A 17119-nucleotide genomic window follows, 5' to 3' on the forward strand; every position below is an offset into this window, starting at 1 on the left:
ATGTTTCAGCTATAGAAATGATAATGATTATCCCAAATAAAACAACTCTAATGAACGAGAATTACACTCATGTCCATAAATTAAGGATAATTCAGAATCACACGGAAATCGAAATCTAAAGTAAAAATTTCACTTGTAGAATTATCACACACATCTGCAAGAATGATATGCAAATTTCAGGAAACCACCAGATGATGCCGATAGTACGTCACAATGACGAGAGTGTAAGAGGGGGGTATATAAGGAATGGTGGCAAAGAAGTAAAGTTGTTCACAAGAGTTCTGTAACGCGCTCAGTGCCATAAGCGAATAGTTATGACACAGAGGACGCATGTGGATGATTTTTTACGTGGTAGAATTATCGGCCGCCTGGAATGTGTGCGTACTCAGGTGGAAGTATCCGAGGAACTTCCCAAAGTGTCATCTCTAGGCTTTGGCAACGATTCCAAGATAACGGAAATGTCAGATGTTACAATACAGGTCCCCCCCCGAGTTACAACGCCGAATGAAGACCGGTATTTGGCAGTAACTGCCAAAAGACGGAGCACAGCATCCGACCTGTCTCGTCAACTATCTGCAGCCACGGGTACCACAGTTTCAAGGCAAACCGTGTACAGACGTTTGGGAGATATTGGTCTATATTCTCGCAGGCCTGTCAGATGTGTTCCGCTCACGGCAACTCACTGTCGGCAGCGATTAGCCTGGAGTAGAGAACATGCAATGTGACATCGTCACAGTGGGCTTGTGTGATGTTTTCCGACGAGTCCAGGTTTAGCTTGCAGTCTGATTCACGTCGGACTTTCATATGGAGAACGCCAGGTACCCGTTACCACCAAGACAACATCATTGAACGACACCGGTACGGTGGTGCAGCATTGCTCGTTTGGGGTGGAATTATACTGGGTTCCAGAACAGATCTGTATGTTCAAACCGGAACCATGAAAGCCCAAATTTATCGGGACATCATTCTGGAACAACATGTACGTTTGTTTAGGGGTGCCATGGGCGCAGAATTTGTGTTTATGGATAACAACGCCCGTCCTCACCGAGCAAACATCGTAAACGAATGCCTTGAATCTGAGGATATAACCCGTATGGAATGGCCAGCATTCTCACCTGACTTGAATCCGATAGAGCATGTGTGCTTGGCCGACGAGTTGCAGCCCGTCAACCACCTCCTACATGTGTACTAGAACTTCGGAGAGCATTGCTTGCTGAGTGGAGTGATCTTCCCCAAGATCAGATCGATAATTTGATACTCAGCATGCCTAGGCGTTGTACGGACTGTATTTCATCGCATGGGAGACATACAATGTATTAACCATCATACCAACCATTTAATAGTAAGTTTTTGTAAAGGAGATATTTTTTACAATTGCTCCAGGGAGCAAAAATCGTAGTTTTTATGAATGGTATCATACATACACCATCGTTTTTGTTCTTTATCTTTTGTTTAATAAATGGGCTTTATGAATAAATAATGTTTGTTTTGTTTCCGAACCTTTATTTGCCGGAGCTGGCATTATCCTCAATTTATGGACATGAGTGTATTTGAATTTCGAAGAAGCCCCACACAGCATTTTCTCTACGGGCTTCACATCTGATAATTGTGGCTTTGGCACTGACATAATACTGAGGGTATACTAACACTTAATTTTGGGCTTGAAATCAGTTTAACTTGAATAATTAGACTCATTTATCGATGTCTTCTATTGTAAACTTTAATTAAAACAGTTGACGGATTAAGTGCAATCAATTTTTCAGCCAGTTTTCTCTCTGGACCCTTAATACCATAGTTTTTAGTTATATTTTCTTCCTCCCATAAATTATAAATGCTTATTTTAAGCATTTTTAGTGCCTTTTTGGCTGCCTATTTTGACCATTTTAAGTGCCTAAACTTCCGGGCTCTACTTAACATGTTTTCAACTTCTTTTCGTGAAATACATTCTAATTGCAGTCACATTTCATTTTCCGCTAAGGGTTACTGGTTACTTATACGTAATAATTGCCAAATTCGCCAACAACGGGTGACATTTCTGGCGAGAAATTTCAAGTTCCGTATTTGTAATCACGATTTCCCGTATTTTTATCGCTAAAATATGCTTATCCATATAAAAATAACTGCATGAAAAATATTTGATCGCATATTATTATATTTTTCATGCATAAAAGGTCTTGGCAACGTCAGCCTCGGTTATAGCGAAGAAATTTCGTGGAATCTTCGATGTCGTTATAACCGAGTTCGACTATATTTTTATACATTCGATTTCTTTTTCAAGTACGTTGTGAGGTTTTTTTAAGTTAGTTATTTTGTAACTGATGTGTTTTTATACTTTTTCTAATTTACGGTACATTCTAACCTAAACGTTACACCGCATGTATAGTTAAAATTATGATTAATGATTTTCAATAATTTGTATATCATGCCTAATACGACGTAATGTACATTCAACTACGTTTACTTACGAAATACTGTCTGGTTACGCAGTCGAAAGAAAAGAGCTATCTTATGTGAAAGTGGAGAACATGCGATATTCTACTTCTACTGCTAATGATATTACATTGCTTGCGAAAAAATTAAATCACTTTTGTTTTGCTGATCTGGTTGAAAGAAAGTTCTTCAAGGCCGATATATATTTCTGTCTAACGAACCAAAATTATGACATGGAGTTCGTTATTTCACCAATAGTGTATTCGCTAAGTCACGTTCATTAGCATCATTCCAGGCGCTGTAAATACATCAGAGCAAGTGAGAAAGAGAATGTATGTTCTATATGTCTTAGTTCCTCGAACACCTTCTCAATTTTAATCTCATCCATCCGTATATGTAAAACTAAGGAAACGCTATTGAAGATTTTTTTTCTCAAATTTTCAAGAAACGCTAGAATACGTCTGGACTTTAGTCGATGGAAGGAAGGAATTGAGTAGTGGGCAATAGCCATACTCATTTATCGATGTCTTCTCGAGAATGTCTTATTTTTATCTTTTGCTAAAAATGAGAGAAATATGTGATTTAAATATGACAATCATTTTTTTTGTAATTGAAAAATATTAGTTTATAATGATGAGAACATGTAACTCTTCATGTGTAACAAGACGTTTTCTTTCTCAAATGGAAGTAAATTGAAGTATATTTAGAAACAAAAATTTCAAAAAAGATTACGGCTAACAATTTATAAATATTTTACTATCTCAAACCCTACTTGAATCAGTCGTTTTTACTAACTCTTTATTACTCCTTGTTTCACTCACTCCTACTATATGGTCTAACTATCTGGGGTTCTGACTACCTTTCAACCCCCCCCCCTTTACCCCATAATCAGCCTCCATAAGAGAACAATTAGAATCATCACAAATAATATTACTACACCATCAATACAACTTCATCAACATCTTGGAATACTTATATTACATCAATTATATTTCTATAAATCTATTCTCCTCCTATTCAAAGGTCAATTCTCCTTGCCTTTAAATACATCTCGATCTTCAAATAGATTAAATAATATATATTCACTTCGTTGCATCATAAAACACTGTTGAAGAAACATTTTACTTACCTTATCCCAAAATTCTACAATACATTACCACCAGAAATCACTCACAATACTAATTTATCATCCTTTAAAAAAATGTGTCAAGCAATACATGTTCTCACTTGATGGTATAGAAAATTTGTTTTAATGTTTTTCCTTGCTCATATAACCCTTAAATAACGTTTTTGCTTTTATTCCAACATCCAATAAATTTATATTTTTAGTTGCATCATGTAGAACTGTTTTTAAATTGCAGTCCACTGTTGCCATGAATTTTTATCTTAATTTGAATGATTTTGATTTTTTTAGTTGACACTATTCTGTTTTTCATACTAATTTTTACTAGCATTTACCAGAATGGGTCATTTTTTGATTGACTCCTTGGTAAATTTCCTCTTTTTTTGTACTGTTATATAACAATAAATTTGATTTGATTTGAAAAAAAAACCACAGTATTTATATATAGAAAATATTCAACGTTTTGTAAATAAAGTTTTCACGGTGGCAGGTCTTTCCAAAGTTGTTTCTTCATCTCATGAATAATTTATTGGTGTTTTTTATTATTAGATATGAATAATTTATTAGTGTTTATTTATTTATTTTTTTGAGAAGTGAACGAAAATTAATTTAAAATTTCATCATTTTTTATCCTGAAAGATCAATACCTGACATTAAGTATCATCGGATCAGTTTCTTTTCTAATCCTTTGCAAATTTTCTGCGGTTTTTCACAAGAAACTTTATTTTTTTTCACACATTCTCTGCTTAGATTCATTTATTTGAAGATGGAGAAATGTGTCAAAATTAGGGAAATGCGTTAATTTATCATAACGTTCTTCTCTTCAATGACTGAAATACATTATACCGTATAATCCCGAGTTACAACAGCCTAATTGGTTGTTTCCTGAATAAAGAATTTCAAGAATGGTAATTAACAATATTAAATTAACATTTTTAATAACATTTGTTCTTCCTTGCGTCAATGATTTTTTTTGTTGATGACGGGAATTTTTTTTTCTGTATAAAAATGAAGATTTGAATATTGAGCACCAAATGAATGTATCCGTTCGATTAAAAGAGTATGTAAAAGATTAGGTGAAACTTTAAATCAGGAAATCCTCAATTGCTTTTCAAAACGGATTTGATGCAGGAATAAACAATAAGAGAGTTATAAAATCAGGTGAACACATAAAAAAAGAAGCTCTTGAACTTCGCGTTTGGAATGACTGTTAGAACTGATAAGGTCATTCCCCTTATCTGACAAATGCAAACGTTTACATAGAATGAAGCATATGAGAATCTATAAGTCGAAAAAGTGAAAAAAGGTGATAGAAGTCATAGATTTTAACAGTCATCAATTTTGCCAAAAAAACAAAAAAGGATAAAAAAAATTAACTCTTCTTTTGAAATCTACAACGTGTGTATGTGTGTGTGTATTACTCATGAGGAAAAACTAAGTCTGTAATAGCGTTGTGTGCTATTGTGCACTTGAGTGTAACGTTAGCTAATTATCGATGTTACTTCTCCCCCCTCCCCCCCCCCCCACTCCCAACAATATCGCGGAATTTGTCTTTCCTTCAAACAAGAGAGAGATTCGATTTCGTTCGTTCGAGAGAGAAAACGGTTTTGGTATTCTGTTATTTACCTCAACGAGGACGCAAAACGCGTTTTGCAACACTTTCTTTAGTCTCGCTGTTTGGCATATGCATAGCATGCACACAGCGGCAGTAACAAGCAAGTAACCTTGCTGTCATCTTATTGCATAGCATCACCGCGTGCGTTTCGCGTAGTCCGGCGTCGGTTTTATACGGGAAAAGCAGTGGCGTAGAGATTTTCTTCTTTGTTGTTATTCGGTTGGTCTGCGGATTACGGGTAGCGCGATGATCGGCCACCCATTGTCAAGGGTGAAATAAACGACATTGTAGGTATTTGTTATCTTTTTTTTTTCTCTTGAAAAAACCTCCCCACACTTTTACTACCACGTTTTCTTTTTTTTTTTCTCTCTTCTAACATTTTCTTTTCATTTTTCCCTTTCTTTTAAGGTTTGCTTTCACAATTGGTTGATATGACGCGCCGTGTTCTGTAGTCACGTGTAGTGTATCCTATGACGTCACTGGCTTTGCTTCTCTTCTCGTGTTGCTTTTTTTTTTTCTCACCGGCTTCTTTTTATAAAGAGAGCATAAATTCAAGGTGGAGGTGGTAGTATGTTGTGGTATTTCACGAACTTCTCTCTCACTGTTTCTCGTATTTATGCAGTTCCCGCTTGATATTGTCTTTGCGTGAGCTGTCATCGAGCAAGCGGTCTCGTTGTGCTCAGCTGCTTACTTTCGCTTGCCCTGTGCCGCAGAGGTGCCTGGTATCCGCTTGTTCTACGGCTGATCCGTTTACTATATTCCTATGGAGAAAATCATTTCGAAAAATATCACTTCATCTTGATGCTCTGTATTCTCGCATATGACTAGTGTGAGTTGATATCAAATTTTCGTGCTACAGATTTCAAGATGTTGGCCAAAGTTTGCCTAGTCGGTCCAAAAGGTAAGGCTGATTGATTTTGATTACCTAATCTTTAATTTCATATTAAATTGACATTTGTCAGCTTGTCTTTAATTGACATTTTGTCAATTTTTGCTCTTGAAATAGCTTTCCTTTACTTACGATTAGGACAATTTTTCCCCTCTAAATTTTAATATTTGTTCAAGACATATTTTAAAATCTTCTAATACATAGCTTTTATGTAAACAATATCTCATAAAAATATTCGGGTATTTAAGTTTTATAACAAAGTTAGTTATAACGTAAGTTATAAGTTGCATGACATTTCTAAATATTTTGCTAAAAATTAAATTGGCGAATTTAAATTTCTATAATTCTAAAAAGACGTCTTTTCACTTAAAAGGAGTGTTAATCTAAGTGTGTGAAAAATTTCTTACACTTAATCATTTTTTTACGTCAGATCGAATTACATAATTTACATTCAAAGTACTTTTAACGAATTATACGACCATTTTTTCCCCAATGAATATGATCATTTGAATATATAATGCTGAAATATTTCTAGGTGAACATTTTATATGGAGCAATTCATCTACTTTATATATCAGTTTTATTCTGATGATCGTTTGATTTTATTGTAACTATATAATTGAATATGATAAATGAAGTTTAATTCAATTTATGCTGTTGAAAAAGGGTAAATAATTTAAGCATTTTAATTTAAAAACTGTTAACTTCAGTCTGTTTTTTTAAGATTTTCTTTATTGTGAGGCATATAATACAGTATATTAGAATTTTCTAAAATTAGCGAACATCATTTTGATTGTATTATTATTGAAAATTATAAATTTTTCATTATCAATTGATGGTTATATACAGTAGTTATAAAAGGCTGCGGGAAAACAATCGAAAAGTTTATTTGCCAAAAGTTTATTATGGTATGAGCTGTTAAAGTCTCATCTACGGCACCCTGATATGCGAGTGGAGGTTCAAAGTTTATTTCAAATTAAAGGATTCGAAAAATATTTTTGTTTGAAATAATTAGATTATACAACTATACGAAATTTTTTCATTTATCACCAGTATTATATAGTAAATGGTATCAATTTTAAGCAATAATATAATGGGCTTAATTTATGAGAATCAGCACTTAAGATAGCTGAATTTTCTTGTGCTTTCGAACTTATTCAAGAAAAAAAGACAAAAGAAAATTTAAATCTGTAATCAATGAAAATTACCAATGTGATTTTAAAATTGATTAAATGAAATAGAAAAATTCATTAAAACATCTGATATTCATATGTATGATAACAGGGAACTTGAAACATACACTATAAATTTATTATTTGTTGAAATTAAAAAGTGAAATTAAAAATCTCAGAAACTGAATAAATTCAAGTTTTATATTTATATTTTGATGGTAAAATTTTATCCTAATGAAAGGAAATGAATTTGTATTGATGAGAAATGTGGAGAATTTGCTCGTGTTTTCTTTTCCCGCAAGTTTCGGTTTCGTTGCCCATGGCCGTCCTTGTCAGCGATTATCGCATCGACGATTCTATCAAGACATGTATCTGTAGCGGCCTATTTGTTTACTCGTATTCTTCGCTCTCTACCGCAAAAAGCCTGTTTCATTATGGTTTTGATAGATGTTTTTTTTTTCTAGACCCATCTTTATTACAGCTTCCAATTAATGCAAATCACGTGTCCTTGTCGATTTTGCTCCGATTTCGATTTCGAGCAGCTTACCGCTTAATAACTATATCAAGGCGATTTCCTTTCTTTCTTTTTTTTTTTTGCTTCTATTTCAAGGCCTAGTTACTCTTGATGCGATCTGAATGTATAGGTATATGCAGTGAAACAATCTCCGGAAATTCAACCCAATCTGATATGAACTCAATTAATGGAGCACACGGTGAGGGAAAAAAACACTTCGAATTGTATTTACGTTTTTTTTCAAATATCTTGATACACTATTTATATATTCAATAATGTTCACTCGATTCGCCTGTGATTAAGAGGGGGAAAAAAGCGTCAAGGATTGATTTGACGTAACAGAATTATACAATACAGCAATTCAAATCTTCACGCTCCGTTTCTTACCTGATGTTTCTACACTCCAATTTTGACAATTTTTGTACTTTTTATAGGTTTTTTTTTCTCTCCAACTGTTATTATATATATATTTCAGCAACTTGAATACTATTATTAATGGTTTGTAATGAGTCGGATCAAGCGTCATATATTTCATCACAGGCAAAAAAATAAAAATAAAAGATATTACTAAACAAATTGTTGCACATTGTTAATAACATTGACTATTGCTGTATATTTTACGCAAACAATATCATAAAAAATGAATTAAGTTAGAAAGTTGAGTAAAAATTTTTTTAGTTCGCAACTCTGTATATTCATCACGAACGACAATTAGATATTTTCTATATGTCAAGTTTGAGGTTAAATTTACGTAGAATAATACAAAAATGACTAAAACAATCAATGTTAGGATTTTATAAACTGAGAAAAATTTATTGAGAGATATCCCTTTCACATAAAACAAATATCTTGTTTATTTTTCGCATAAAAGATTCAGAGTAACAAAAATATAACTGAATTCCTAATGCAAAAGCAATATTATTTTTCCCAAGTAGATGAATAAATACGAGGACTATCAAAACAATGATGACTGACAATGTCAAAATAACAAAAAAGGGGGGGGGAACGAAAAGCAGATTGATAGGTAAAAAATGGTAATGGTATTTGTTTGTTTGTTACGTTTAGTGCGTCTAAGTGTTCGTGTCGAGAAGAAATCTAAGATAGAGTTTAGTTCATTGACGTAGACGGCAATGTTCTAAAGAGTGTAGAGAGAGAAGATTAACAATCATTCATATATAAAAGAGCTAAAAATAACAGAAAAAAATGATTCCTGAAAATTCTCCAAAATTATATAATTCATGAACAATTTTCTCATTCGATATAGGGAATATCGTGGTTAAGACCAGACAAATTATCATCACCATATTTTTATGCAAAACAAAATTACTTCGCACATTATTTAAAAAAATATTAATTTCTTGATTTATTTTTGATTAATTTATAGTGAAGTTTTTTATATTAATAGTCTTCATGTCTCAGAAAAAAAAATTATCCCGTAATACACTCGTCAATATCAAGATTTATTTAGGGTGCATACTAACAACTCACACCGCATTTTGCTGTCGAACCGTAAATGAAGATAAAACACGTTTTACCCTCATTTATGCTATTAGAGACAATAGAGTTTATTAGAGACAACAACGTTCTCTTTGGGTTTTTGAGCACATGGTGTCCGTATAAAAAGTTAATTTTATTTTATTTTAATAACTATTCAATCCCTTGCAATATAAATGACGTATCTGAGGTCCACAACTTATTTGAATACTTTTCTAATTGGCAGTACTCCTCTCTAAAATCAATGGTTCACCAGTAAAATGAGGTGCGAGATGTTAGCTAGGCACCCTGTATATTTAAAGTTTGTTGCATCGAATATCTCTAAAGATATTACTATTTAGGTAGATTTTTAGTTCTCTTTCACCTAAAGTAACCATTTAATTTAACCTTGACCCAATGATTAACAAAAATAATGTTGTTTTTAATACGCAATTCCCTTTCATCGAAAAATAAGTTACTTCTTTTTTGTCATCTGATTAACAAACACCCGAAGTGCTTTCCTCGTGAATCCGAAACTTCTTTGGAATTAACAAAAACTGTTGGACGTTTAAATATTTTCAAGCAAGCACCGTCATTCTTTTCACGTGCCATATTGATGAAACCCCCCCCCCCTCCCAAAACAAAAAATTAGTTGATGTGTATGTGTTTTTTTGTGTATTTTGTTCTGAAGGAGCATCTCAAGCTCTTTAAATCCATTAAAGCTTCTATAGATGAAACTTTATGTATTCAAAACAGGACACCAAAAAGACAGTTTGACAAGTTTTGCTAGCAAACGAAAAGCAAGAAAAACAAACAAAAAATAAAATGTAAAAACCAACATTGTTGCGGCAAAAATAAACATCAAGAAATTATCGCTACCGGAACCAATTATATTTTTCGAAATTTGTTCTTCGCTATTTACTTTTTTTTTTGAAATGGTGTTTCAGGAAAAATAGTCTTGCAATCTGTTTGGATGAATTTGTGGTGTTGGTAATGAGTTCGGCATATATTGCGATTCACAGTTAAGCTTTTTCACTATACTAGGAATTAGAATGTAAATTATACTTATCAATACTCACTAGATTTCTCACTAGACGTGTACTATTATTATTTATGCATATCCTTGAGAAACATTTGGTACTATAGCAAAGTTTGACTAGAGAGGTGCAGTTTGCTTTCAAAAAGAGTTGGACGGCCTTATTTTTGTTCAAATATTTTAATGCATGGGTTAAATTAGTATATAAAGCTATAGATTCGATTCTTACCTACTAACAAAATACATATCTGAAAATAATCTCGTAATCGAATCATATACTTGGTTTATTGCAAAAATACTCAAACTTATGAGATAAAATAAAATCGGACGATTCACAAGAATTATTAAACTATCAAAAACAAACATAATAAATCACAAACTTTTTCAAATTTGGAAGGGTACCCATGGCTTTAATTATTACACTGCGGGGCATTAAGTCCACTAAATCAAAGTTTTGGTAGGTTTTTTTATATGCATTTTATCTGCCAAAACTGAAATTTTGCATCCAGATTAGAAAATTTCATAGCTTTACAGTGACGTTTAAGCACCTTCCATAGATTCTCTATTGGATTTAGTGACTCAAGTGACTGCGATGAGCGTTCTAGAACTCTCATTTTTTTGGCAGTAAACCACGACTTGACAGACTTGGCCGTGTGCTTCGGATCATTGCCTAGTCGAAAAATAAATCCTCGAGGCATTTGAGTTTCTGCTGTAGGGTAACAAATGGACCTTTAGAATGTCAAAATACAGTTTTTGGTCCATGGTGCCTTTTATTTGCACTAAACGACCAGCACCGGATGATCCAAAGCAGCCCCACACCTTAACGTTACCACCGCCATAATTACCAGTAGGAAGTTGATACCTCCTGTATAATCGCTGGTTTACTGGCCGCTTAATATATCGTTGCTCACTCGATTCAAACATTTCGAACTTGAACTCGTCAGTGCGAAGAACTTTGCTCATTGTTTGGGAGTCCAACTTCGGTGCTTCCGAGCGAAATTAAGTCGGGTCTTTCTATTCTTAACGGAAATTAAAGGCTTCTTTGTGGGTCTTCGACCAAAAAGACGAGCTTCATAAAGACGTCGCTTGATTGTAGAGACACTGATAGAAACTCCATAACAACTGGCTTGGAATTCTTGGTTTATCTTCACTACACTCTTCCTCGGATTCTTTACCAAATGTTGTTTTATCAAGCAATCGATCCTGGAACAAGTTTTTCTTACCGACCAGAACCAGACTTTCTGTTTACTTCACCACGCACTGAAATCGCTTCCAAACATCACATATTATCGATTTCGAAATACTTAGAAGTTTAAAAATAGAATTTTGTAGCTTTGTCCACCTTTTTTAAGTTCGCGATCTGTTCTTTTGTTTCCAGAGACATTTGTCTTTTACGAGGCATTTTTCTCACTTTTAAAGTTGTGAGGAAAACGATTTTGAATTAAAATAAATTAAAAACAGCTCCAGAAACAAAAAAAATTCACCCTGTCCAATCTTTTTTGAGCATTGAATGAACTCCTTTTGGGGAACAGCATATATTATATACCCTTTTTTTTTCTATAAAATTTACTCAGTCATAAGAGCTACGTAGAGACGTCATACAACGTGATTCCGATTTGCATAATATGATTTGCATTCCATTTCAAAGGAAAAATCCGATCGTCCGATTTTTTTGAACGCTTCTGTAAGCATGCTAAAGCTCAAAAAATGTGCTCTACACTTTCGATAAGTATAGTATAAGTAGAGATACGTAAATTTCAACTATAAAATCCAAATTTCGCCAAAAAATTCTAATCGTGGAAATTTCGCATTCATTTGCAAAAAGGAAAAAAAGAAAAATTTTCAACTAAAACAATTTTGTATTTATTGGTGAAAAGAAAATTTCAAATGAAAAAATTTTAGCGTTGATTTGCATGCATTCGCAAAGAAACCCATAAAAAATTTTACTTTCATTCTAAATTTTTTTTTCAAATAAAAAATTTGCATTATTTATTTGCAATTTTTTTTTCAAATCAAAAACTTTGCATTCATTCATTCGCAAAAATGAACTAAACTAAGGACATTTTTTTCTTCAAATTTATGAGGTTAAGTACTGTACTTACTTGAAAGTTCTAGGAAAATTACTACCTATTTTCACTTAAAAAGTTGATAATTATGAAGAGGTTGCGGAAATGTGGTAAAAATTCAATTTTCGCATTTATCCATCAAAGAAGGCAGATTTCGCATTTATCGCATCTATTTCGTAGATACGAAAATTACGTATCTCTAAATATAAGTAATTTTAATCACATAGTTTGAAAAATAGATGGGGCATTAAAATTCACGCACAACACTAGATGCGCGCTCATACTGTTAGGTACACATGTACACTACCAGCGCAACTCATTCGGTAGTAAAGTGCTCATGGCGATAGACCGGAGTTGGGTGCGTTTGAAAGAAAGAAAATATAAGTAATTTGAAAATAATTTATTCTGCCAAAAAAAGTTTTCGCAATAAATCGTCAATATCCGATATTTCTTCTTCTGCAGAAATTCCAAGCTTACTTTTACATGTATAATTAACACTGAACCACGAATTCAGGAGAATCCACAGTTTAAACAGTTGACAAAAGTGTAATATTTTATTTAGTGCCATAATAATGCTATCTTTGCCGGAGTCACATCTGCACAGGTACGCAGTTGCGTGAGCTTATTATTGGACGAGTGAAAGCCTAAATGGACAAACATAAATACACGCGACATTAACCTTGTTTGTGAGCTATAATAAATCTCCCAATACTTATAAAAATAGGAAAGGAAATTGTATATAATGAAGTGACGTAAGGTCTGACGATTTCTACCATGTTGTTATTCCAAAACGTCCTGTCCTTTATGCATATGAGGACAGACAAAGATAGTTAAGAAAAACAATTGTCCGTCCGACTTGAATTTTTCTTTGTTTTTCATCGGAACGGAATCGGTTAGTTGTTTGGACATTCACTTGCTGTTACTCATGATAAGGGAAAGGCGAAAAAAGGCGTAAAACCGCATCCACCGCTCAGACGTCACGCCGACTGCTTTTCTGCACACGCTATACACAAGGTCACAGTTGTTCCGTATCCAGCGCTATTTAATAGAAAAAAAGGGTTGCTGAAGAGTTCATTTTTTCATATCGCCATCAAAATTAGATTATGTAAATTACGAGCATCACAGATAAGGATAAATAGTATTATGGCATGCGTATGTAACGCCGGAAGATTCTAAAAATTTTCGATTCAATAGAATTGTGTTTCTCAAAGTGTGTATCGTGTGGTTCCTAGAGGCTTGCGGTGAGCTTTAGGCCGGGTTGGTCTGATTTTGTTGTCCAACCCGAAAATGAAAAACCTACCAAAAATTACACCCTAAAACTGCACTTACTCGCACAAAATATACTTTCTAATGATGCTATGGCATTGTTAAAATGGGCCCCAAAAATCATGAAGCCTTAGGCAAATTCCATACTTATCCTTAAGTAAATGCCCTTATCATAATAAATTGGCTGCCTATCTCCCGAATTTTCTGCAACGGGCCACCACTGATATAATTTAATTACGTAATAATTGTAATAAATTACTCCGTCTGTTATATTTATACGAGCTGTCCCAAATTGTTTGCACAGTGGATATCTCTGTAACCGTTTAATTTCCAAACATACTTTCAATTACAAAAATTTTTCAAATAACGTGCAGTTACTTAAAACCGCAAAATTTGTTTGAGGGGTCGTATACATGAAAAAATAAAGAAATTAACTTTTCATGCAGTTCCCGTGTTCTCAAAAACCGAATTAGAAAGTTGTCGCCCTGTCTCTTCTGAGGCCAACAAAAAAATTTTACGTTTCCAGGTACAATATTCACTGAGATATTCGAATTCGAAAGACGGAGAAAATTTGGGAAGAAAAAGCGTTAAATGGGGGCTAAAACGGTTTTTCCGCATTTAACGCTGTTTTTTCCCAAATTTCCTTCGTGTCTTTCGAATTCGAATATATTAGTGAATATTGAACTTAGAAACGTGGAATGTTTTTGTTGGCCTCAGAAGAAACAGAGCAACAACTTTCTAATTTGGTTTTTGAGAACATGGGAACTGTATAAAAAGTTAATTTCTTTATTTTTTCATGTATACGATCCCTCAAACAAATTTTGCGGTTTTAAGTAACTGCATGTTATTTGAAAAATTTTTTAAGTGAAAGTACATATATTGCTCTCTCTCTCTTTCAAGTCAATGGTTACAGAGATATTCGCTGTGCAAACAATGGGACAGCCTGTATAGGCTGCTGCAGCATATATAGCTTGTTTTGCTCGTGCTTCAGCACCAAAAAACTGAAAAATCCTAAAAATAAAAAAAACCCAAAAGAACCAAGTGGGTTGGGTTTTTTATGAAAAAACCCTGGTATATATATTATTATATTTTTTTATATATTATATTTTTTTATATATTATATTATTATTATATTTTTTATATATTATATTATTATTATATTTTTTATATATTATATTATTATTATATTTTTTATATATTATATTATTATTATATTTTTTATATATTATATATATTATATATTATTATATATATTATATATTATTATTTTGTGCCTACTCTGACGTTAGGTATTCATTTGCGTGACTATTAATGCTTTCAAGTGGTGTTTTTATAAGTGAAAATATATCTACTAAACTATTTTGGGAAGCCACAGAGGAATCATGAATTAGGCAAGGGTGAGAAAAGTAAAAATGGTGAGAACCACTGCAATAGAATATTGAAATACTTAAACAAAACGAATACTATACCACAAAGAAAACGGTCTATTTTAGCAATTTTACAATAGTTTTTTCTGTGAAAAATGTGCAAAATTTCTTGTAAAAAATTAAATATTCTTTTAATTTTTTTGTTTGAAAAATCAAACACAAAATACACTTCGAAGATAAAACAAAACCACATAGAAAAGACATGAACACATATACAACCATATTGAGCCCCAAGGAACACAGTGACTTTCCAGGCAGCCCACAGAATTATATTGTTTTATTTTACCTTTATTTCCCAAGAACCATATGTTGTGTTAGTAAATGTTGTGTAATAAAATATGAAAATATTTCAAAATATTATACACTGTAAAAAGTTGAATTATCATGTTGGAAATATTAAAATACTTTACACAAATGAATGAGTCTGATATAAATAATGAGTGTATGGAATATACAGTATATATAAATATACCTTTTCGTTTTGCAATATTATCCATATATACATATACATACGCATATAGATACGCATATGCTCATATACACATACAAATTTTTTTCATACTATGACACCATGAAAAATGTCTGTTTGATTTATTTTAGTTTCAGTTAGCTTATCCCAATATTTTCCATTAATGTCATTACATTTTTCAATTCCGTAATACAATATTTTATTATTACAGATGTAGGAAAAAGCACAATAGCTTCAAAGTTTGATAAAAGCGTCTTTTCCAAGTTCTTGAAAGGAGCTGCTCTGGTTAGCTGTCACATGTGAGTATGACGTTAAACTGAAATTTCAACTCGAATATGTCCTCATGATCAAAGTATGGGCTGTTACGAATTGAATTAGTTGAACGATAGTTATATACGTTACTGACGAGGTGGGTGGTTATGTAAATATTCATCCTGAAACGTCTTGGATTTTTTTTATCCCATCTTCATTAAGCACTACTAAGATGAATAATAACTTGATTGGACAAAAATTATCGTTATACATCTCGAATATTTTCATCAGAAAAAATTTTCATGCTAGCTATGATTGATGTCATTAAAAACATCCATCGCATTGATAGCTAACAAATAAAGAAAGATGCTAAGAAATAATTCGATACATGTTAATGGCACTATTTGTATAAGCGATTGGATTTTATGCGTTTCCATTTCAGATGCTGAATCATAAACAAAGCTTATTTTTAAGTATCGCTTTTCAAGGTTTAAGAGAGAGCTGCAGCAATGCTACTTTCCTTAGGCAGTTGAAGAAATGCTATTGGGTTTGTGTTTTTCATCTCTAGGCTTACAAAATATTTTTAATGTTTGGACCATTAGTTGGGATTGTATTATGGAATCTCCGAGTAATGTACACAAGAGTGGAAACAAATGATTTCGAAGTAATCTTTCTTCTAGAGGTGAAAAAATTGCATTGCAAACTAGAATCTTCGAAGTGATTACCTGTTTCAGACATCAAGATCATTAGAAGATATAATTTTGGGAACATAAGAAGCATGCACGCAACATTTTTAATCGGCCTTGACTCAAGTTGATCTTACGGGAAACGATAAACGCTAAATAAATCACTAGTGATATCGAAGGAAACCACAGAGGAAATCCTGTTGTAGAACAGCAGACCTGTTTCCCAAACGGATCTTATCATAAAGGCGTATTCCTGATTGAGAGTTCATAGTCTCAAGGAAAACATCTGTTGATCGGTCAGCAAAAATAAAATAAAAATAATAATAATATGATTCTACTTCATAATTTTTCTGGTATTACGTGAGTGAGAGCATTGTGTGCGAAATTCCTCAAGGTTTGGGAGTTTTCTTATGAACGTCAAATTATGAATAGAATAAAATTATCATAATTACAGTTTCCTCTCCCCGTGGTAATGTAACGTATGTTTTTTGACCATTGTGCCAAAAGAAACACTTCCCCATTCTTTTCAAATACACAATTCGTGACGGAATTTATATAAATTAATAGATAAGTGTCACTTTATTTTTTCTTTCTCACCATGTGGGAAAAAAAGCAAACCTCAAAAACTTTATCGCATACTGTACAGTAATATTATATTTACTCGAATCTTCGTTTAGCACAATTATCATGAAATAAAAATA

The 17119-nt window shown here is 32.8% G+C and overlaps 1 protein-coding gene across 3 annotated transcripts in view; it reads left to right on the forward strand.

Annotated features, from left to right (window-relative positions):
- LOC149080201 (uncharacterized) overlaps positions 1–17119 on the forward strand; it is a 48682-nt gene that overhangs the window by 11756 nt on the left and 19807 nt on the right. For 2 of the 3 annotated variants that reach the window (XM_089239250.1, XM_089239247.1), the window contains exon 2: positions 15692–15779. In XM_089239250.1, the coding sequence (XP_089095376.1) occupies positions 15692–15779 (88 nt within the window). Of the gene's footprint in view, positions 1–5246; positions 5456–5576; positions 6070–15691; positions 15780–17119 lie in introns of those variants that run through there. The other variant, XM_089239248.1, reaches the window with a different exon arrangement.

The sequence above is a fragment of the Pholcus phalangioides genome, unplaced genomic scaffold, assembly GCF_987345545.1.
Source record: "Pholcus phalangioides strain wild (caught in Gottingen) unplaced genomic scaffold, Ppha-v1.0 ptg000011l_1, whole genome shotgun sequence".
NCBI classification, from domain to species: domain Eukaryota; kingdom Metazoa; phylum Arthropoda; class Arachnida; order Araneae; family Pholcidae; genus Pholcus; species Pholcus phalangioides.